The sequence below is a fragment of the Geospiza fortis genome, unplaced genomic scaffold (assembly GCF_000277835.1).
Source record: "Geospiza fortis unplaced genomic scaffold, GeoFor_1.0 scaffold85, whole genome shotgun sequence".
Classification (NCBI taxonomy): Eukaryota; Metazoa; Chordata; class Aves; order Passeriformes; family Thraupidae; genus Geospiza; species Geospiza fortis.
In genome coordinates this window covers 2,490,528-2,512,434 of record NW_005054358.1, presented here as the reverse complement: position 1 = coordinate 2,512,434, position 21,907 = coordinate 2,490,528, and the positions used below count along the sequence as shown (strand labels likewise).

Genomic DNA, 21,907 nt, shown 5'->3' with positions numbered 1-21,907 from the left:
ATATATATATCACTATATCCTAAAACTTTAATAAGTTTTCCACCCTGTGATATTACACCCTTCTATTCAAACTCCACACCCACAATCCCAGTTCTGCCATTCTATTTTGGAAGCTTCTCCATGGCCTCAGGCCAAATGCAGTGTTCTCCTGGGGGTCAGTGCCTGGCAGCACAGACAGTCTGAAATTCTCAGCAACCAGGGTTCCAACAGATTCCCACCCTGTGGGACATCCCCCCAGCCCAGCAAGGTTCACTCTGCACTTACAGGCAGCCCTGGGAGCCCTCGAGGACCTGGGTCACCTGTTCTGCCCAAATAGCAAAACAAACAGCACTAACAGCAATTTAAATGTCCTTAACCAGCTGCAGTGTCAGTTATAGTTCCAAAGAGGTAGTTGAGAGGGGTCACTCTGAAACCCATATACTGATGGCTGAATCTCCTATTTCCAGCACTTCACAGATCCTTGCTGATCTTTTGTGGCATTCACATTCTCTGAAAAAATCCCTTAGCCCAGGATTTTTCTCCTGGGAAGCTGAGAAGCCTCAGAGAAAACGAAAACAATTCTTATCTTGTTTGCTTCTCCTGTGTTTTGCTCCTTTGGAATGTGTTTGGAGATTGTTTGCCCACAGGTGATTGTTTGATTGGATTCTGATGGGAGTCGTTTTGACTCTTTGGCCAGTCGGGGCCAAGCTGTGTTGAAACTTTGGAAAGAGTCACAAGTTTTCATTATTATCTTTTTAGCTTTTAGTAAGTATACTTTCTGTATTCTTTAGTATAGTATAGTATTCTTTAATATATTATAGTATTATAAAGTAATAAATTAGCCTTCTGAGAACATGGAGTCAGATTCATCATTCCTCCCTGCCACAGGGGTTCCTGCAAATCCAATATGGGACCATCTGAGCGGTGTCTGTGCTGCATCAGGACAGAGCCCAGGCAGCAGGGAGTGGGAGCAGGGTCCTGCCTGCCCCCATCAAGGGCTGTGGGATGGATCCATGCTGCAGGCAGCACAGGGGGTGTGCTGCAGGTCACACACCCATGCAGAGGGATTGCAGCAGCCAGGAATGCAGGGAGCAAGGAGAGCCCTACCTGGGAGCCTGGAGCACCACGAGGACCAGGAGGACCTGGCAGGGCCTGGGGGACAAGAGCACCATGGGTGACACAGCCCTGGCTGAGCACCCTGCCAATTTAACTGCAAGACTGGCAAAAGTTCTCTATTGTAGCAGCCAAAGTAGCTGCCAATAAAGTCCGGGGTAAGGAAGCAAAAAGGGCCTTTGCATGATATCCACAGATGTTTAATTCAGCTGCATGGTGAGATGGTCAGGGTCCAAAGCCAGCACTCAGGAGGGAGCCCAGGGTTTTGTGTCCCCAGAGGCAGGGGCTGAACAGTGGCATGGGGGCATTGCAATGATGAGGGCCAGAGGGGGAATAGGGAAGAAGTGGCTGAGGGACATAGGAGCAAGGGGAAGGAGCCAATGGGGTCAAACAGCTTTTGAGGGACTGCAAGACTGGCAAAAGTTCTCTATTGTAGCAGCCAAAGTAGCTGCCAATAAAGTCCGGGGTAAGGAAGCAAAAAGGGCCTTTGCATGATATCCACAGATGTTTAATTCAGCTGCATGGTGAGATGGTCAGGGTCCAAAGCCAGCACTCAGGAGGGAGCCCAGGGTTTTGTGTCCCCAGAGGCAGGGGCTGAACAGTGGCATGGGGGCATTGCAATGATGAGGGCCAGAGGGGGAATAGGGAAGAAGTGGCTGAGGGACATAGGAGCAAGGGGAAGGAGCCAATGGGGTCAAACAGCTTTTGAGGGAAGCTTCTTGTGTTTCCCTAACCCAGGGAATGCCTCTCAGGGTCTGCACACCCTGAGATGGTCAGGGTCCAAAGCCAGCACTCAGGGGGGAGCCCGGGGTTTTGTGTCCCCAGAGGGAGGGGCTGATCAGTGCAATAGGGCAGTACAAAGATGAGGGCCAGCGGGAGAATAGGGAGGGAGGGGCTCAGGGACAAAGGAACAAGGGGAAGGAGCCAATGGGGTCAAACAGCTTTTGAGGGAAGCTTTTTGTGTCTCCCTAACCCAGGGAATGCCTCTCAGGGTCTCCACACCCTATGGCAAAGTTTTCCCATTTTCCCCATTCCCAGCCCAGCCCAGAGAACTTGTCTGGTGCTTTCCAGGGGCTGGAGCTGCCCAGAACAGCAGCAAGCAGTGCTTACCTTTGGACCAGCTTTTCCTGGAAATCCTGGTGGACCTTGAGCTCCCCTTTCTCCCTGTTAGGAGGCAAGAAAGATTTCCTTTCCTCTGTACTTTTTAATGCAAAAAAATATATTTTTTTAAATTTAAAAAGCTCAACAAAACAAATGAAAAGCAGCTCTTAGAACAATCCAGAGGTGTTTGGGCAGAGGAGGTGCTGGAGTGCCAATGGTTCACCTGCTGTGGGAGGCAGATCCAGCTGTTCTCCTCCCACCATGGCTGCTGGAGACTGTGGACACCTCCAGACCCATCCACTGGCTTCAAAACTCATCCCCAACAATGCTTCCAATGCTCCCAGTGCTGGAGGGGGTGTCCCATCCCTACCTTGTCTCCCCTGCGTCCCAACCTCCCACGGTCTCCAGCAGGTCCTGGGTAGCCCTGGGAAGAGCTTGGGGTTAGGAGGCACCTGGGGCTGCCTGGCATTGCTGTGTTTTTGGGAGAAGGTGGCTGAGGGAAAGGCAGGAGCCCTGGGAGGGTGGGGAGTGCCCAGCTGGAGGCTGCTGCAGCCTCCTCCCAGTCCAGCCCCTGCCATGTGCCCTCCATCACTTACATAGGTGCCCACAGGTCCTTGTGGCCCCTCCAAGCCCGGCTTCCCAGGCAGCCCCTGGCAGGCAAAACAAGGGAATCAGCAAACCCCCACTCGTGGGATGCAGTCAGGCCCGCTCCCTTCCTCAGTGATCCCACAGGATCCCCTGGGCTGAGTCCATGGGATCCCCCCAGAGCAGCTCAGAGCCTCTGGGGGCTGTGCAGCGCCATCACTGCCCCAACCAGCCCCCCAAACCCCAGCTCTCACCTTTGGGCCCAAGCAGCCCGGGTCTCCATCAGGTCCAGGCTTTCCTGGAGAGCCCTTTGGGGTTATTGGGGAGGAGGTGTCAGTCAGAGGCTGAGAGGAGCTGAGCCCCCACTGCTGCCCCTGAACTCGTGGGGCCAACAGGGTCACAGGAGGCAAACTGGGCCATTGTGCCTGGTCCTGGTGGCTCCTGCAGGCCAGCACCATGGCTGGCAGGGCTGCCACCAGGGCAGGTGACAATCCTTGCTCTCAACATCACCGCCAAGCCCAGCTGAGTGCAAGCTCTCAAGGAGGAGCTGCTCCAGCTGCAGGAGCTGTTCCAGGTCTCCATCCCAGGTCACTGAGCTGGAAGGGACTGAAGGGATCCCCCAGCCCAGCCCCTGTCCCTGCCCAGCCCCCCCACAACCCCACCCTGTCCATCCCTGGCAGCGCTGTCCAAAGGCTCCTGGAGCTCTGGCAGCCTCGGGGCCGTGCCCATTCCCTGGGCAGCCTGGGCAGTGCCAGCACCCTCCCCCTGAACCTGTGCCACCCTCTGCCACTGAGATCTCCTCCCTGCACCCAGAGCCAGCTCCTGCTCAGCCATGGACGGTTTCCCTGAGCTGCCATTCCCCATGGACACCCTGCCAGGCTCAGGAAGGCAGCACAGTTCCTGGAGCAGGCCGATTCCTTGGGGGAATGATGCTGCTCTTCCCTACCCCCAGTTATTTCCACCACTGAGACTTTTTAATGTCTTTTATCAACCAGCTAAGATCAGGTTCTCCAGATGCCCTGATTCCCAAGTCTCTCATTCCCCACCAGCAGCACCAGCCCCACTGACATCCCACCTAGAAAAACACACAGTTCATGCAGAGGAACATTTCTTTTTTCCTTACTATGGATCCAGAAGTTCCAGCGTGCCCACGGCCCCCTGGCAAACCAGCAAATCCCTGGAGGAAAGGAGCAGAGGAACCATGGAGGGAGATAAATATATGATATCCTGCAGAAGGGAAAACCTGCTGCCAGCCCAAGTCTTGCTGCTGGATATGTTCAGGCTAGCAGTGCCAGGGGTGGGAAATCCCCCTGTCCTGCTCCCAATCCTTCCCCCCTCAGCAGGATTCCAGAGGAGCACCCCCCAGCTGCCCATGGACATGCTTTGGAAGCACATTCCCAAAGGGATAAAGCTCAGCAGAGGGATGGAAGGGCAGAAATCAGCTCTACTCACCAGGGGTCCCCTCCTGCCTGGGCTGCCCACGATCCCTGGGGGGCCCTGCAGGAGAAGGATGAGGATGAGGATGGAGAAGCAGAACAGCATCTCCCAGTCCCCATCATGGCAAAGTCCATGGTATCAGGTCTTGTCCCACATGGTCATGGATGGAAGGTTGGGAGGTGTCCCCATTGATGATATCAGGTCTTGTCCCACAGAGTCACAGGGATGGAGGTTGGGAATTGACCCCATTGATGGTATCAAGGTCTTATCCCACATGGCCACGGGATGGGAAGTTGGGAATTGACCCCATTGATGGTATCAAGGTCTTATCCCACATGGCCACGGGATGGGAAGTTGGGAATTGACCCCACTGATGGTATCAGGTCTTGTCCCACACAGTCACAAGGATGGAGGTTGGGAAGTGCCCTCACTGATGGTATCAGGTCTTGTCCCACATGGTCATGGATGGAAGGTTGGGAGGTGTCCCCATTGATGATATCAGGTCTTGTCCCACAGAGTCACAGGGATGGAGGTTGGGAATTGACCCCATTGATGGTATCAAGGTCTTATCCCACATGGCCACGGGATGGGAAGTTGGGAATTGACCCCATTGATGGTATCAAGGTCTTATCCCACATGGCCACGGGATGGGAAGTTGGGAATTGACCCCATTGATGGTATCAAGGTCTTATCCCACATGGCCACGGGATGGGAAGTTGGGAATTGACCCCACTGATGGTATCAGGTCTTGTCCCACACAGTCACAAGGATGGAGGTTGGGAAGTGCCCTCACTGATGGTATCAGGTCTTGTCCCACATGGCCATGGGATGGGAGGTTGGGAAGTGACCCCACTGATGATATCAAGGTCTTGTCCCACACTGCCATGGGGATGGGAGGTTGGGAAGTGACCCCATTGATGGAATCAGGTCTTGTCCCACACAGTCGCAAGCATGGGAGGTTGGGAATTGACCCCACTGATGGCATCAAGGTCTTGTCCCACATGGCCATGGGATGGGAGGTTGGGAAGTGACCCCACTGATGATATCAAGGTCTTGTCCCACACTGCCATGGGGATGGGAGGTTGGGAAGTGACCCCATTGATGGAATCAGGTCTTGTCCCACACAGTCACAAGCATGGGAGGTTGGGAATTGACCCCACTGATGGCATCAAGGTCTTGTCCCACATGGCCATGGGATGGGAGGTTGGGAAGTGCTCCCACTGATGGCATCAAGGTCTTCTCCCATTCAGTCACAGGGATGGGAGGTTGAGAAGTGTCCCCATTGAAGGTATCAGGTCTTGTCTCACATGGCCATGGGATGGGAGGTTGGGCAGTGACCCCAGTGATGGTATCAGTTCTTGTCCCACATGACCACAAGGATGGGAGGGTGGGAAGTGTCCCCAGTGATGGTGCCAGGTCTTGTCCCACACAGTCACAGGGATGGGAGGTTGGGGGGTGTCCCCATGGGCTCAGCCGCCCCTGCCCACCCCTGCCAGCCCCCTGTCCCCAGGCAAGTACAGATGTAGGATGGGAACCTGTGTACCAGGCTTTCCTTCTGCGCCCTCCGCTCCCGGCGCGCCCCGCGAGCCCTGCAGGGAGAGTTTGCCTCAGGGTGGCCCCACAAGGGCTCCTGCAGCCCCAGAGCCTCCCCTCAGGGTGACAGTGGGGGACATCAGCTGTGGATTCCTCAGTGCACAGCTCATCCCACAGTTCCAGCAGCTCCTCCCTGCTCCATCCCACCATGGGATGGGAAATAACATCCATGTGGGAGGGGAGCTGTTCCCACCAGCAACACCTCAGCTGGGTTTTCCCTCCTCCTGCCCCAGCTATTTATTCCTGGCTCCTTCACCAGCCTCAGCTCCGAATAACAGAGCTTCCTTATAAAGTTCTTTCCTGGAATTTTCTGTGCTCAGCGTTCTGGAGGAAGTCGGGGTGTTGAGCAGGTGGTTTGTCAAAATGCAGCGTGCCACAGCCTGAGCTGTTCACCCCCAACTTTTCCTGCTCAAATTCCTGACCCTCTGGTCTGGCCCCATCCCAGGATGCTGCTCCCATGTCCCAGAGGTCCCCGTGGCAGCACAGGGATGTGGGATATCCTCTACTTACAGGTGGTCCAGGCACTCCAACCAGCCCACGCTGCCCCACACGGCCCTGCAAAACACCAGGAATCACCAAACCATCCCTCTGCCAGCAGCAAGGCTGCACATTTGGGGGAAAATCTTGTGCCTGAAGGAAGTGCTCTGCCCCAGCACATCCCAAACCAAACAAGGGATGTTTCAATCCAGGCTTGTTTCAATCCCCCACAGCCAAAGCTGCTCCAAGATCCAAATTCCAGCACCCCATCAATTACCCGGGCTCCCCGTGGTCCTGGGGTCCCCTTGGGGCCATCAGGTCCTTGGCATCCCTAAAATCCACACAAAGGAAAACACAGACATTGCAAATTTACAGGGGCAGGGCAGGGGAGGGGGCCAAGAGGCTGGAGCCCCCCCAGGATGGCGCCCCTGGGAGCCTGGCAGGGTGGGCACATCCCTGTTTGCCCTGCAAGGCAGTGGGCAGCCCCTGGGAAAGCAGCAAATCCTGGCACTGACCTTGGGGCCCTCGCTGCTGTTTAGCCCTGCAGGGCCAATCTGACCTTCTTCCCCCTGCCAGGAGAGAGGGGAGGAATCATCCAGGGAAAACACAGCCCCAGGTCCCGGGGGAGTCACCAGCCTGCTGCTGGTTTAGGGAAAAACACTGCCAGTATGAGCAGAGGTGACATCAATAATGGCACCAGCTGAGCTCTGGTGGGAATGGGGACTTCCCCCATGCCCCAGGGCTAAAAAACCAGGCAGAAAGAAAAATCTCAGCAGTTTGGTTGAAGATATCTTTGTTTCCTGGCGGACAAATTAAAGGCAATTCCAAGGAGTGCTGTGCCAAGGCTGCTCCCTGCTCCAGCCCAGCAGCACTGCCTGGAGGACGGACAAGGCAGGGGAGGATTCCTGCTCCATCCCCAGCTCCTGGAGAGGTGGGAGGAGCTGTTACTCATCCTGGAGAGCCAAAGAGCAGATCCAGGAAGGTATCCCAAAAGCTCTGGGAGTGGGAGGGCAGCCCCTGCAGACTGGAAAGGTGGCTCGGGAAGTAATCCTCATTTTCCTGAGAAGCTGGGAATCTCTAGGGATCAGCAGCCAGCCTCAAACACGGGGCTGGAGGTGGATTCAGCTCCCTCAGAGCACACACTGCAGGAAGAACATCCCCAAAGCCCTTCAGGCTGCCAGCAGAGGCTCCAGGAGCCTGGCAGGAGTCAGAAAGGGGCACAAAACGAGCAATCCATGAACATTCTTCTCCCAAAAGCTGCAAAGGAGCTGACCCAGAGCGGGGACTCTGGGATCCTGCAGAGCTGCTGGGGAGGGCTGGCAATCCTCTGCCTGAGGCTGCTCTGGCATCAGTGAACCCAGCAGAGAATTTTGGGGTGAAGAGGTGTGGAGCAGGCAGGGCACAGCTCCGTTTGCAGCCCCAAGGTTGGGGCTCTGTGCCAAGCTCCCCAGTGCTGTTAAAGGAATCCCTTAGGAGAGATCCCATAAATCAGCACTGCCTGCCCCCCTCAGGGCTGTCCCCATGCTGTGACACAGGTCACACCTGTGCTCCCCCCTATGACACTCCATTCCAGCAGTGGCACTCACGTCTGGTCCCCGTGGCCCTGCAGCCCCTCGGGGGCCAGGGAAGCCCTGCAAGCCCCCCTGGCCCCGGGCTCCTGGAGGGCCTTTTGCTCCTTGTGCTCCTCGTGGGCCCTTGGAGGAACAAAACACAGAATGTCACAAAGCAGGGACAGCAATGTCACACAATCAGGGCTGCCTGATCCACAGGCAGGAATTCCCTGGAGAACCCATCACTGGCATGGGGAGCACCCCAAACCTCCCCCCACAGCATCCTTGGGCCACCAGAATGGGGAAATTCATTGTTGAAACAGCCAAAGTGAGATGGAGCAGGGAAGGATGGATCAGGTGGTGGGATCAGCACAGAATGAGCTGCCTGGCTGTCACAGACCCCAAAACCCAGCAGGGCCCTGTCACAGACATATTTTCTGAAAAATCCTCTTGTTAGGATCCTTTTCTCCTGAGAAGCTGAGAGGTCTCAGGAACAAAATGTAAACAACGATTGTCTGCTGCTGTGGAATGCAACAGGTGCATCTGTGATTGGTCTCATGTGGTTGTTTCTAATTAATGGCCAATCACAGCCCAGCTGGCTTGGACTCTCTGGTCAGTCACAAGATTTTATTATCATTCCATTCCTTTCCTTTCAAGCCTTCTGATGAAATCTTATTTTAGTATAGTTTTAATGTAATCTATGTATCATAAAATAATAAATCAGCCTTCTAAAACATAGAGTCAAAATTCTCGTCTCTTCTCTTGTCCTGAAACCCCGGTGAGCACCACCACAGGTGGCACTTCTGGATTGGTTTGGAGTAGAAACAGACTGTCTAACATAGGTGATAAGTATGGGAAAATTATTGTAAATAAAGTACAGGTAGTTCTTAGTATAAAAAGATAACACTGCCCTGAGGGTGGTCAGTGTGCCGTGAACCAACTCTTTCTATTCCTTTCAAGCCTTCTGATGAAATCCTTGCTTCTATTCTTTGAGTAGAGTTTTAGTATATCATTTTCTTTTAATATAATATATATCATAAAATAACAAATCAGCCTTCTGAAACATGGAGTCAAGATTCTCATCTCTTCCCTTGTCGGGGTTGCCTGCAAATTCAGCAGGGCCCAGGGTCCTTGGGCAGCCACAGCCACACACAGCTGGGAAAAGCACATCCGAGCAACAGAGGGAGCAGCTCCAGGAGCTGTGCCCATTCCCTGGGCAGCCTGGGCAGTGCCAGCACCCTCTGGGGGAAGAACCTTGCCCTGAGCTCAGCCTGAGCTGCCCTGGCCCAGCCCCAGCCGTGCCCTGGCTCCTGTCCCTGTTCCAGAGTGCAGAGGGGTCTCATTCCAGCACCCAGCCCCTCCATGTCCCCTCCCCAGGGTGAGCAGGGACCTCCAGGTGGCATTTGGAGGCACCACAGCCTTGGGAATCAGTACCTTGCCTCCTTTGGCTCCCAAATCTCCCTTGGCTCCACTGGGACCTCGGCAGCCCTGCAAGAGCAGCAGCAATGGGGTTACAGTGAGAAACCCCTGGTGCAAGCTGTGCCTGATCCTGGCTCCAAATAAAGGGAATTGTGCCCTGCTCCAGTCAGGGCTTTCCTCTGGATGGACCCCTCTGAGCTGGGAGCAGGGACCTGCTGGATCTGCCTCCAGGGCTTTTGGGTTCAATCCCCACCAAACGAAGCCCAGCAGCCCATGCCAGTGCCAGGGCCAGCTCCCAGCACCTCTGGCACCACCCACACAATGCCAAGTGTTTTATCCTCACTGCTGTGTCCCTTAACTCAGGCCAAAGCATTCCCACTTCCCTGAGCTCCCAAAGGCTCAGGGCACTCCCAAGGCTGAAAATTCCAGCAAAAGGAGCCCAAGCTCAGCTCTGCCTCCCCAAACAGCTCCAGCTGGCACCTACTCATACACCAAATCCAGGCACACATAAAGAACACAGAGCCACAGCTTTGGGCTGCTCTGCCACAGCTCTCCTGCCTCCAAATCCCATGGATGCCATCACTCACCTGCTCTCCTTGGGTGCCTTTTGCACCTGGCAGGCCAAGAAAACCCTTCAGAGAGAGACAGAGAATGCAAGTTTAAAAAAAAACACAAAGGGAAGTATTGCATGTACTGCTGGAGGTGACAATCCACCCAGAGCACAGGGATGGCATGGGCTGGGAAATGGGGGCACCACTTTGGCTCTGCAGGGCTGCTGCTGAGATGCTCCAGTGGGATTTGTTCCCCAAAAAGGGACCAGAAGAGCCACAAACCCTCCCAAGGCTGCCCCTAAGCTGAGGGTGAGCTCCTTGTTCAACCCCCACACCCCACCCCTCATCCCATTCCAAGCTCTTAGCTCCCAGTTCTCAGCTCTGTGGGTTGGAGTCCCAGGACACAGACAGGGACACCTGGGCCAGGCAGGAGGAAGGTCAGGCTGTCCCAAGCCTCTGGAGCACCCAAACCCCTTGGGAAAAGGCTGCCCCAGGGAAAGGATCAGCAGGGCTGGGACATCTCTGCTGACAAATCCGCAGGGAAAGAATAAAAACAGAGGTGCCTGAAAGCAGGAGGGGCAGAGGAGCTTTGGGGATGAGGACAGTGGCATCTCCAGCAGCCCTGTGGGAAGCTGGGGAACCAGGGCATTCCCTGCAGGATTCTGTGGGGCTGCAGGGGAGGATGAGTGTGGCCACAGCTCTTCTCACAGAGAGCAGCAGGCACAACTTCCCAGGGATTTTTCCTTGGGTGAAGGCAGTGAGAAGCACAGAGAGAAGAAGAGAAAGCAATTCTTATCTCTATTTGCTGCTCCTGTTTTTGCACATGTGGAAAGTGTTATGGAGATTGTTAACTGAAAATGATTTGGTTAATTGGACACCAATGAAAGTTGTTTTGAGTGATTGGCCAATCACTCAAAGCTGTGTCCTGGCTGTCTCAGACAGCCACAGGTTTTCTGTAGTAAAGTTTTAATATAGGAATAGAATAGAATAGAATAGAATAGAATAGAATAGAATAGAATAGAATAGAATAGAATAGAATAGAATAGAATAGAATAGAATAGAATAGAATTCGGCCTTCTGAATCATGGAGTCAGAGCACATGATTCCCTGGCTGGGGGATCTCCTGTTTCTGCTACAGATGAGAGCACCCCACATCCAGGCACCCCCTTCCCATCACTTACCCCAGGGCCTTGCTGTCCCAGCTGTCCCCTCACCCCAGGGGCACCAGCTGTACCCTGCAAGAGGAATCCTGGAATCACAGACTGTCCTGAGCTGGGAGGGACCCACCAGGATCCCCCAGCCCAGCCCCTGTCCCTGCCCAAACCCCCAGCAACCCCACCCTGGGCATCCCTGGCAGCGCTGTCCAAAGGCTCCTTGAGCTCTGGCAGCCTCGGGGCCGTGCCCATTCCCTGGGCAGCCTGGGCAGTGCCAGCACCCTCTGGGGGAAGAACCTTGCCCTGAGCTCAGCCTGAGCTGCCCTGGCCCAGCCCCAGCCATGCCCTGGCTCCTGTCCCCGTCCCAGAGGGAAGAGGGCTCTCATCAGAGCACCCAGCCCCTCCATGTCCCCTCCCCAGGGTGACCAGGTGGCATTTGGGAGCTCAGCTGGAAGTGCTGCCCCTTCTCCCCTCCAAAAACATGGACAGGGACCCCCTCAACCCCACATGTCAGGTTCTTCCAGGGAAATCCCTCCCACCTGGGCTTCATCCCCATCAAGGTCCCAAAAAATGCTCTTACTGTGTCTCCTTTGGGACCAGAGGATCCCTCCAGCCCTGCTGGACCCTGGGAAAAGCAAAGGCAGGGGGATGTTGGGAGAAGAGGGATGTGGCTCCCTGTCCTGCTCTGTGGATGAGACCCCAGCCCACAGGAAGGTGCCTCACACCTCAGGGACAATGTCCTCACCCAGGGGACACAGCCCTTCCCACCCACCCACTCCTGGGGGCCACAAGGACCCCCAAGGTCAAGGATTTCCCATCCACTGCCCAAATACATGGGGGACAAACCCCAGCAGCTCCTGGAAGAGAGCTGGCGGGATGCAGCCAGCCAGGACAGCCCCACTCACCTGAGAGCCCCTGGGGCCGGGGGGGCCACGCCTGCCCTGCAAGCCCTGGGGTCCCTGCACAGGGGGGACACAGAGCTGCCATTAGGATCAAACCCTCTCCTGGGAATTCCCAGCCTCTGAGGAGCTCCAGAGTTCCCACTTATGGCACACGAAGGGCTACAGAAAGGATTCCCTCCCCTGAGCCAGCCCCTGCAGCTTTTGGGGTGGCTTGGGATCACATCCCAGCTGGAGGAGACCACTCCAGGCTGGGTGAGCCTGGAACACCCCACCCCAGGACACCCCATCCCTTGACACCCCACCCTGGGACACCCCATCCTGGGACACACCCCATCCCTTGACACCCATCCCTGGACACCCCATCCCATCCCGGGACATGTATCCCAGGACACCCGCCCTGGGACACCACATCCCAGGACACTCCACCCCATCCCACCCTGGGACAGCCCATCCTGGGACACTCACCCTGGGACACCCCATCCCAGGATGCCCATCCTGGAACACCCACCCCTGGACACCCATCCCAGGACATCCACCAGGGACACCCCATCCTGGGATACCACACCCTGGGACACCCCATCCCTGGACACTTCCTCCTGGGACACCCCATGCCAAGACATCCCCCCCGGGACACCCCACCCTGGGACACTCCACGCCATCCCACCCCGAGACACCCATCCCAGGACACCCACCATGGGACACCCCATCCTGGGATATCCCATCCCATCCCATCCCATCCCATCCCATCCCATCCCATCCTATCCCATGGAACCCATCCCATCCCATGGATCCCATCGCATCTCATGGATCCCATCCCATCTCATCCCATCCCATGCCATCCCATGCCAGGGATCCCCTACCTTGGGGCCACGGGGCCCGGCCATCCCAGGAGGGCCCAATTCCCCCTGTGGAGAGAGCAGAGCAGGGCAGGGCAGGGGTGGGGTGAGAGCAGCGACCCCAAAACCCCAAACAACAAAGGGTGGGCAGTGGGGCTCACCCACCTGAGAGCCATTGATGCCTCTGCACCCCACGGGTCCCGGCTGGCCGGGCTCTCCCTGCAAGGCAAGACCTGCTCAGCCCCTCAGGGGAGGTGGGACAGGGGCTCCTGAGCATCCTGGGGATGCTGTGGGGGGGTTACTGGTGAGGTTTAACACCACAGCTCCTTTTGGAATCCTCCCCCCGCTAGCAGGGATGGTTTTAACCAAATGCAGCATTTTTAGGTGTAAATTAGAAAAAGGGAGGAACAGAGTGTCACTCTGGGCAGCAGCAGCTCCACTGCCTGAAATTCCATCTGTATCAAACCCTGAGACTCACCATGGGACCAGCAGGGCCTGGGGCACCCACTGAGCCACCTTCTCCCTGCAGCAGGAGAGAAAAAAATGCCATTTTTCGCTTTGATTCTCTCCTTCAGCCCAAATCCCCCTTTTTCTTCACATCATTTTCACATTCCTTCACATCAGCTGCTTGATGCCCCCTCGGACATTTGCTGACCAACCCCAGCTCCCTTTCCTGCTGGAGAATCCATCCATTCACCACCAAACCACTTCAGTTTTCCTTTCAAATGCTTTTCCAGCCCTTTCCTGGCCAGGATGTCCCCCAGTTATGTGGGAGCCCTGAGCTGTCCATCTGCTGAGAGCAGCCTGGGATTCACCTCATCTGGAGGTGGCCACCTAAAATAAATCGCAGTGTGCTCTGGAAGAGCTCATTTCTCTTCATTTCTCCTCGTTCCCAGCCAGAACACGGATGGGAAATGCTGAAGGAAATGCCCCAACGTGCCTGGATGCAAATCCCTGCTCAGAGCCCTCTTCCCAGAGGAATCCTCAGCTCCTGCAGCCCTTTGGGTGGCCCAGAGAAGGGAAATGCACTCACCTCTGGCCCTGCAGGGCCCTGCAAGCCCATGGCACCCTTCAGCCCCGCCAGCCCCTGGGAGAGAAGCCAGGAATGAGGTGGCAGCACCCTGAGGTGACACTGCCTTTGTCACCTCCCTCGCAGCAGGGGCAGGGACACCACAGAGACCACCAGGGCTTTGTGAAAGGCAGGAGAGCGTGGGGACATCACATAGAGGGACAGGAGCCAGCAAAGGGCATGGAGGGAAGGGTGTGGACACCTCCAGCTCCCCAGGTGACTCACCTGGAGCCCTGCAGGACCTGGCAGCCCATTCTCTCCCTTCACCCCCTGGAAAAGCCAAGAGCAGCCTGAGCGATGGAGGAGAGCAGGACCTGGGGCAGGGAAGGAGAGAGCCCTGCCCACCCTGGCAGGGCTGTGAGGGGCAGGGACAGCCACCCTCACCTTCACTCCCTTCTCTCCTTTGTCCCCAGCTGGTCCAGGGTCCCCCAAGAAACCCTGAAATGGAACAGGGATGAAATGGGAACAAGGATGAGCCTCACCTGGAGCCATACCACGAGGCTGCTGTGCCTCAAAGGGCACAATTAGGGTGGGACAGGAGGATAGGGACCCTCAAGGTTGTGCTACATGGGGCAAAGCCTGGCTGCTGGTGCCCAGCATGGTGTCACCTCCCTGCAGCTCCTGGTGTCACCCACTGCAGTGACACAGGGCTGGCACAGGGCTCTGCACAGGCAGGAGGGCACAAAGTGTGGCCCAGAACAGGGGTCTGATAGCCCACGTGGGACTGCTGCTGCAAAAAGAAGAAATTAGGTCTCAAACCTGCCAGGATGATCAGACCTTGGATGAGCCCAAAAGGAGCTTTAAAAATGCTGGCCTGAAGAAGACTAAGTGATGGGAAAAATAAAAAAAATTAAAGGGTGACAAACCACCAGCATTCTCTGTTTTATGGACATTTTCCATCCTGGCTGCCAAAGCCCTGGATGAGCCTGGGGAGGAGCAGTGCTGGTCCCAGGGGAACCAGTATGGAAGGAGTTGGGTTTGGCACTGCTGGCACTGGGGCTGGCACCTCATGGTGCCCATAGCTGTGCAAGCCAGAGCCAACTCACCTCTTCTCCCTTGTCCCCTGCCAGCCCTCGGTCACCCTGGAAGCCCTGGAGGCCCTGGGAAGAGGGAGGAAGGAGCAGGGCAGGCACTGAGGGGCTGCCACCCGTGCCCACCCTGCTCCCCACCCTGTAAGTGTGGCATTCACATTCTCTGATAAAATCCCTTCACCCAGGGTTTCTCTCCTGGGAAGCTGAGAAGCCTCAGAGAAAAGGAAAACAATTCATATCTCATTTGCTTCTCCTGTGTTGTGCTCATGTGGAATGTGTTTGGAGATTGTTTACCCACAGGTGATTGTTCCATTGGATTCTGCTGGGAGTTGTTTTCACTCTTTGGCCAATCAGGGCCAAGCTGTGTCAGGACTCTGGAGAGAGTCACAAGTTTTCATTATTCTCTTTTTAGCCTACAGTATCTTTTCTGTATTCTTTAGTATAATTTTGTTTTGTATTCTTTAATATAATATAGTATCATAAGTAATAAATTAGCCTTCTGAGCACATGGAGTCAGATTCATCATTCCTTCAGCCTTCTGTAAGTATCATTTCTGTATTCTTTAGTATAATTTTGTTTTGTATTCTTTAATATAATATAGTATCATAAGTAATAAATTAGCCTTCTGAGCACATGGAGTCAGATTCATCATTCCTGCCTTCATCAGGGCATCCCTGCAAGTACAACAGGTGAGAGCCCCAGACTTTGCAGCACCCTGCAGTCCCTGGCCTCTAAATCCCCTGAGCAAGCTGCCAAGCCCAGGGGCACTGCCTGTGTTCCCCAGGGGTCTGAACAAGGGCAGGGACCAAGGAACCAGAATCCTGGATTGGACACTCTCCAGGCATTCTGGAATTAACTCTCATTTCCTGATCACCCTCCCAATTTTGAGCCCTCAAGGCCTCAGAGCACCCTGGTCTAGTGGAAGGTGTCCCTGCCCATGGTATGAGGTGCAATGAGATGATTTTTAATGTCCCTTCTCACCCAAGCCATTCCAGGATGTGCAGTTATTTCCCATGAGGAGCTCCAGGTGCAGCAGCCCAGCCCTGCTGCTCAGACCCACCACACCCAGGAGCTGCAGCTCTGGATATCCCAGCCCTTAATGCCCATGTGGGATGCCCCACAACCCTTTTACTCCTGTCAAACCTAAACCTCGAGGCACTAATCCAGGCCTGCCTGGTTTGGGGGCTGAGGAGAAATATCCTAAAGGAGGCAAGAGAAGGAAGAGCAGCTTTAGGAACTCCCTGTCTCCTTTGAATCCTTTCTTCCCGAGGTGGGACGGTGGGGTAACTCTAAGAAGGGGTTAAGTCTTCAATCTTTGGCTTACAAGAGCAATGTTTTTATAAACTATTAGAGTTTGAGTAGTTTATTCTCTAGGGCGGCCGCAAGGGGGAATCAAACTAGGATGATTGTGAAGCAGAGCCTGGGGTTTGAAGCTCCAGCTCCCCCTGATCCTGAGCCTCCCCTGGCCCTGCCTGCCCACGGCTCACCTGCTCCCCTGGCAGCCCCCAGGGCCCAGGTTTGCCATCCAAGCCAGGGAAACCATCAGAGCCAGGGTATCCCACACGTCCTGGCAAGCCCTGCAGCCCGGGTTCCCCCTGGGGAGAGAAATCCAAGCATGGAAAATGAAAATACCCACATTATGAAAGCAATAAAGGAAACTCTGAGCTCTGCCTGCCTCTGGAGCTCAGGCAGAGCTCTGTGCATCCAGGGGCAGGTGGATCTTTCCAGGTTCTCCACCAAATCCCTGGGATACCTGGAACCAGGGGTTGTACAGCAGGAGGCAACACGGAGGGCAGGGAGGAAGAAATGCAGTGAGAGAAGGTGGAGTGAAAGCTCCTGTATCAGCTCCTGCCTCAAAGCCATCCCTGCTCCTGTGCCACGGGCAGGGCTCAGAGCAGATCCCCTCAAGGATCCACCACCAGCTAAAGCTTCCCCTTGGCTCCTGAACCATTCCTGGTCCTGTCCTATGTGCAGGGATCCCACGGGGAGCTGAGCTGGGATAGCCCAGGGGAGATGAACCCTCATGGAGGGGCACAGGCAGAGCTCACCCATCCCATGCAGAGCTGAGGGGGGTTCTAGAGGGTGACAAAAGGGCTTTGGGATGGTGTAGGAGCGTTGGGGGGTAGGACAGTGGGGATAGATGGAAATGAGAGATCTCTGAGCCAGGTCAGGAACTTGGGGTTTATTGCAAAGGGCCTGGGTGCAGGGCCCTGCTGGGAGCTGCCAGGCACAGCTCAGACCAGGCTGAGAGAAGAGAGGGGGAGAGAGGATGAGAGGGTGAGAGAGTAAGAGGGGTAAGAGAGCGAGGTTCCCATTACAATACAATAAATCTTCTTCTGTGCTGAATATTCTGATTCTCACTAACCAATCTAGTACAAGATACAAATCCTATAGCATTTACATACAGCCTATAGGAATCATTACATTACCATACTGTGTTACATTTTAAACCCTAAAAACTCCTCTTTGGGCCCTTCTGCCAAGCTGTAGGGTCTGCTCTGAGCCTTGGGCCTGTCTGCAAGCAGAGGGTGTTGTTCCATCAAAAGGGGATCACCTTCAGCTGGCCACACCATTGTTTTCCAGTTGTTCAGTAACTGAGGGATCTCAAAGCTGCTTTCATTTCAATCTCACTTATAGTTTCTATATTCTCAAAATCTTTAGCCAGGCAATCATATTTATAAGGCTTTCCTGTTTCATCTTCCCCAACAGGATGGCATCACCTGGAGGTGTGCAGCGCCCAGAGGGGCAGTGCTGAGCTGTGTCTGAGCCATCCCTGGGGCTGCAGCACAAGAGGAGCAGCAGGAGAATGACTCTGAGCAGAGCCATCCCTGCCTGGCACAGCAGGGAGGGGACCAGGACATGGATCCATCACTCCAAACCAGGCACAGCATCCCCAAACTGTCCCCAAGCCCATCACCACCCTCCCTCACCCTGATCCAAGCGGGGCAGGGGTGCAGAGGGTGCCAGGGCAGCCCTGAGGGCACCCTGGGCCTGTCCCAGGTGTCCCCAGAGCCCTCACTCACCGGGTACCCCCGCTGGCCTTTGTCCCCCGGCTCTCCCGTTGCTCCGCAGGGTCCCTGTGCACAAACAGGGACTGGGTCCCCCAGGTGTCCCCCCAGCCTGCCCCGAGCCCTGAGGGGGCTGGCAGGACAGGCAGCAGCCCCCAGAGGGGACCTTGGGAAGGGCAGAGTGGGAGAATTCACATCCCTGGCACCCCCACCATGCCCAGGGCAGGTTTGGAGTCAGCAGCAGATCCATTTCTCCACTGCTTTGGCTCCTGATGGGATTTCAGGACAGGGAATTTGGCCCTTTTCTTCTGCCTTACGGCCAGATGTGGGGAGAAGCATCACCCAGCAATGCCAAGACAGTGGGCACGGGGCTGAGACCCCCACACAAATCCCACCCCAGCCCTCCCCTGCCTTGTTTTTGTGCCTCTGGGAGGGACCCACGTGGTCCCTTCCCCAAAAACAAGGGCTGGAACCTGATGCCCCAGGAAAAGCAGCCAGCCCTGCTCAGCTGGCAGAGCTGAGGGCTGCCAGGACAGCCCTGGGAGTTGGATATCAAACATCCTGGGTTTCAGGGGGAAGCAGACATGAAATCCATTAGGCTGCTTTGAAACCCAACCCCAAAGCCCCTAATTACAGCCTGAGTGCTTGGGGACACCCACCCTGAAAGTGTCCCCAGGGCAGCCAGGGTGGCAGCAAGGCCACCAAAGGGACAGCAGGGCTTTTGTACTTACAGGTGCTCCTGTTTTCCCAGGATGTCCTGGGGGCCCAGGAGCTCCAGGTTTTCTCTGGATTTAAAAAACAAAAAACAAACATTGGCAAAACCCATCAAGTGGTTGGAGCAAGGAGAACTCAGCTGCCAACGAGGAAAAATCCAAACTCAAAGTGAGCAAAGCAGCACTCACCGGCCAGCCCGCGTGCAGGAGTTGGTAAAATGATGATTGCTGGAAGAAAAATGAGGGAGAAAAAGCAAAATGTTAAAAAAAAAATCCCAAATCCCTTTTTGTTTGCTTTAAGGATGTTCTCCTTGTCTTGGGAAGATGCAGCAATGAACCACTCCTTTAATTAATTAATTCATTTCAGACCCTGTGCATGCAAGGCATGGGAGGAAGGACAAGCTGAGGATAACTGTAGGAACTACTTCAGTAGAAAATTTGGCAGAGAGCTCAATTCTCCTGGGTGTGGTGAAATTCAGCTCCTCCATGGGTGCCCTGCAGCCCTGGGACACCAGAAATGTTTGGGATATGGAAAGGTCAGAAGCGTGGTGGTGGTGGTGAGCACAGGGAGTGCCAGGTTTTAAATGAAATCAGCTGGTTTGACCCTGCAGGCTACTCCAGGTGAGGAAGCTCCTCCAGCCTCTGGAAAAGCCAGAGGAGCAGATGCCAAGGAGGTTTTCTCCTCTTGCTGCTCCCAGCAGCCAAATCCTGGATGAACTTCCAGTTTTTCCAAAGACCAGATGAGGGGAAACACCCACCTGCAAAGGCCCAGAGTGGATTAATCCCATCCCAACCAGGTAATCCCATCCCATTTCCAAAGCAGCAAAAAGACCCTGAGACCACCTGGTGCAGCCTCCTCTCTGCACACTTCCAAGCCAGGTTTTCCCAAATTTTGGGAGGTGTCCAGGAAATAAAATGTCCATCTCCAGCTACCAGCAGCACAGGGAGGCAAACCCCATCTTTCCTCCTCCTCCTCCTCCTCCTCCTTCCCATGGTGACCCCAGACCTGCAGTCCAGGCAGCTGCTCCAAATCCTGGCTCACATCAATGGCTAAAAAACCCCTTTGCTTATCCATCATCCCAATCCCAGGCTGCTGGAGGGGCAGCATTCCTCTGTTCTCCCCAATTTCAACCTCGAGGGCACTGGGAAACCCCTCCTGTCCCCTGCCCCAGGATCTGTCCCCCACTAGCAGTGGGGAGAGAGGGGAAAACCCAAGGGATTTATGAAGGGAAATAAACACAGGGCTTTGAACAGCTGGGAATATTCCTAGCAGTGAGCAGCACCCTGGGGGCAGGTGATGGGGGGCATCCCTGCTCCTTCCAGGCTGATCCCAAATTGATTTCCCTGGGTGAAGGGGTGCAGCCCCTGGCAGCACCGTGTTCCTCCTGTCCTGCCAAGTTCTCATTTCCCTCAAAATCCACTCCTAAAACCTCTCTGGAGGAGGCTGGAGCACGGCCAACGCTTTTGCCTTGTCTCAGGAATCAGTGAACTCAGGACAGGATATTATTTCATCCAACCTTTGACAAAGAGGGGAGACAAAATCCCACGTGAGACTCGGATTTCAGAGCAGCAGATGCCAGGGAGGGGCAGAGCAGTAAATGGGCTCTGCAATTCCAGCAGGGACTGTCAGAGCTCTGCTGCTGCTGCAGCTCTGCGAGGGGGAAACAGCACAAGGGGAGGGGAGGGAGGGGGAAACAGCCATGGGGAGCTGTGCTCCTGGAGAGCTCCAGCCTGGGAGCAGGGCAGGGGAGCCCTTCAGGGCACAGGGACCCTTCAGGGCACAGGGACCCTTCAGCAGCCCTGGGGGGAGCAGCTCAGGCCTGGCAGAGCAGCTTTGGCTGCCCACCCTGTGCCACCCTCTGCACTCACCCCATCCTCACCCTGTGCCACCCTCTGCACCCACCCCATGGCCACCCCCATCTGTGCCACCCTCTGCAGTCACCCCATGCCCACCCTGTGCCACTCTCTGCACTCACCCCATGCCCACCCCCATCTGTGCCACCTTCTGCAGTCACCCCACAGCCATCCTCACCCTGTGCCACCCTCTGCAGCCACCCAATGGTGACTGCATGTCACCCTGTGCCACCCCCGCCATGGCAGATGCCAACCCTGCAGCAGCAGCACATCCCTAACAATTCCCTCTTTTTCTCAAGGATCAGTTTTTCCTTTCCCCCTGAGGTTCCCAGGCAGCACTGCCCAGCCTGAGCTCCTGCTTTTGAAGGACACAAGCAAAGCAGTCTGCTGCAGCAGATTGAGCTCTCCAACAACTGTGGGAGCCCCAGCTCTCCTTCCCAGGGCTCTGGGACTTCCCCACTGCTGCAGCCATCTCCACAACAAGCCAGCAGCAGTTCCTGTCCTCCAGAGACAACTTCTTGGCAAAGCCCACATCTGTCAGCACACGGGGAACACAAACACAGCACAGGGGCTGGGACCACGGCGGCCTTGAGCTGCTTTTCCTTCATTCCTGTTCACAAACAAAGGGAAGGGAGAGGCTGGGAGCAGCACAGCAGCCACAGCAGCTCTGGGACAGCCACCACACCCCCAGCCCATCCTCCTGCAGTGTCCCTGAGCCTGAGGGGCGCCTCCCCTGCCCTGCTTTTCCATGGGCTGAGCCAACACAAACCCCAGCATACCCCAAATCCCCCAAACTGCAGGGATCTGCTCTATGGGGGAAACACCACCCCAAACCACAGGGATCTGCTTCTTGGGAACAGAACTGCCCCAAACCACAGGGATCTGCTTCTTGGGAACAGAACTGCCCCAGACCACAGGGATCTGCTCTATGGGGGAAACACCACCCCAAACCACAGGGATCTGCTCCTTGGGAACAGAACTGCCCCAAACCACAGGGATCTGCTTCTTGGGAACAGAACTGCCCCAAACCACAGGGATCTGCTGCTTGGAACAGCATGACCCCAGACCACAGGGATCTTCTCCATGCTCCCCAAACCACAGGGATCTGGTCCAGGGGGCCAAACCACAGGGATCTGCTCCTTGGGAACAGCAATGCCTCAAACCCCAGGGATCTGCTCCTTGGGGCAGCACCCCAAACCAAAGGGATCTGCTCCTTGCTCCCCAAACCACAGGGACTGGATCTTTGGGAGCAGCAGCACCCCAACCACAGGGATCTGCTCCTTGGAACAACACCACCCAAACCCACAGAGCTGTGGGGGCTGCCAGCCCCATCCCCAGAGCAGCCAGTTCCAGCCCAGCCTTATCTCAGCTGAGATTAGCAAATCCCAGCCCAGGGCTCTGCGTTTTCCTGCTGCCGCCGGCGGCACCGCCGGGGTCACAGGGCCACAGACACAATGGGGAACAGACACAATGGGGAACAGACACAATGGGGCACAGACACAAAGGGGCACAGACACAAAGGGGCCCAGACACAA

At 55.6% G+C, this 21,907-nt stretch overlaps 1 protein-coding gene across 1 annotated transcript in view; it reads right to left on the bottom strand.

Annotated features, from left to right (window-relative positions):
- The window catches only part of COL27A1 (collagen type XXVII alpha 1 chain), a 61,921-nt gene that overhangs the window by 16,569 nt on the left and 23,445 nt on the right, over positions 1–21,907 (bottom strand). The window contains exons 11-39 of the mRNA XM_031059234.1: positions 18,708–18,746; positions 18,537–18,590; positions 17,821–17,874; positions 16,285–16,392; positions 14,813–14,866; positions 14,151–14,204; positions 13,992–14,036; positions 13,731–13,784; positions 13,176–13,220; positions 12,863–12,916; positions 12,722–12,766; positions 11,865–11,918; positions 11,540–11,584; positions 10,987–11,040; positions 9,842–9,886; positions 9,270–9,323; positions 7,872–7,979; positions 6,801–6,854; positions 6,563–6,616; positions 6,319–6,363; positions 5,751–5,804; positions 4,231–4,275; positions 3,902–3,955; positions 3,033–3,086; positions 2,790–2,843; positions 2,564–2,617; positions 2,203–2,256; positions 1,087–1,131; positions 265–309 (exon numbers count right to left, since the gene is read on the bottom strand). Coding sequence (XP_030915094.1) covers positions 265–309; positions 1,087–1,131; positions 2,203–2,256; positions 2,564–2,617; positions 2,790–2,843; positions 3,033–3,086; positions 3,902–3,955; positions 4,231–4,275; positions 5,751–5,804; positions 6,319–6,363; positions 6,563–6,616; positions 6,801–6,854; positions 7,872–7,979; positions 9,270–9,323; positions 9,842–9,886; positions 10,987–11,040; positions 11,540–11,584; positions 11,865–11,918; positions 12,722–12,766; positions 12,863–12,916; positions 13,176–13,220; positions 13,731–13,784; positions 13,992–14,036; positions 14,151–14,204; positions 14,813–14,866; positions 16,285–16,392; positions 17,821–17,874; positions 18,537–18,590; positions 18,708–18,746 — 1,578 coding nt within the window. The remainder of the gene's footprint in view (positions 1–264; positions 310–1,086; positions 1,132–2,202; positions 2,257–2,563; positions 2,618–2,789; positions 2,844–3,032; positions 3,087–3,901; positions 3,956–4,230; positions 4,276–5,750; positions 5,805–6,318; positions 6,364–6,562; positions 6,617–6,800; positions 6,855–7,871; positions 7,980–9,269; positions 9,324–9,841; positions 9,887–10,986; positions 11,041–11,539; positions 11,585–11,864; positions 11,919–12,721; positions 12,767–12,862; positions 12,917–13,175; positions 13,221–13,730; positions 13,785–13,991; positions 14,037–14,150; positions 14,205–14,812; positions 14,867–16,284; positions 16,393–17,820; positions 17,875–18,536; positions 18,591–18,707; positions 18,747–21,907) is intronic.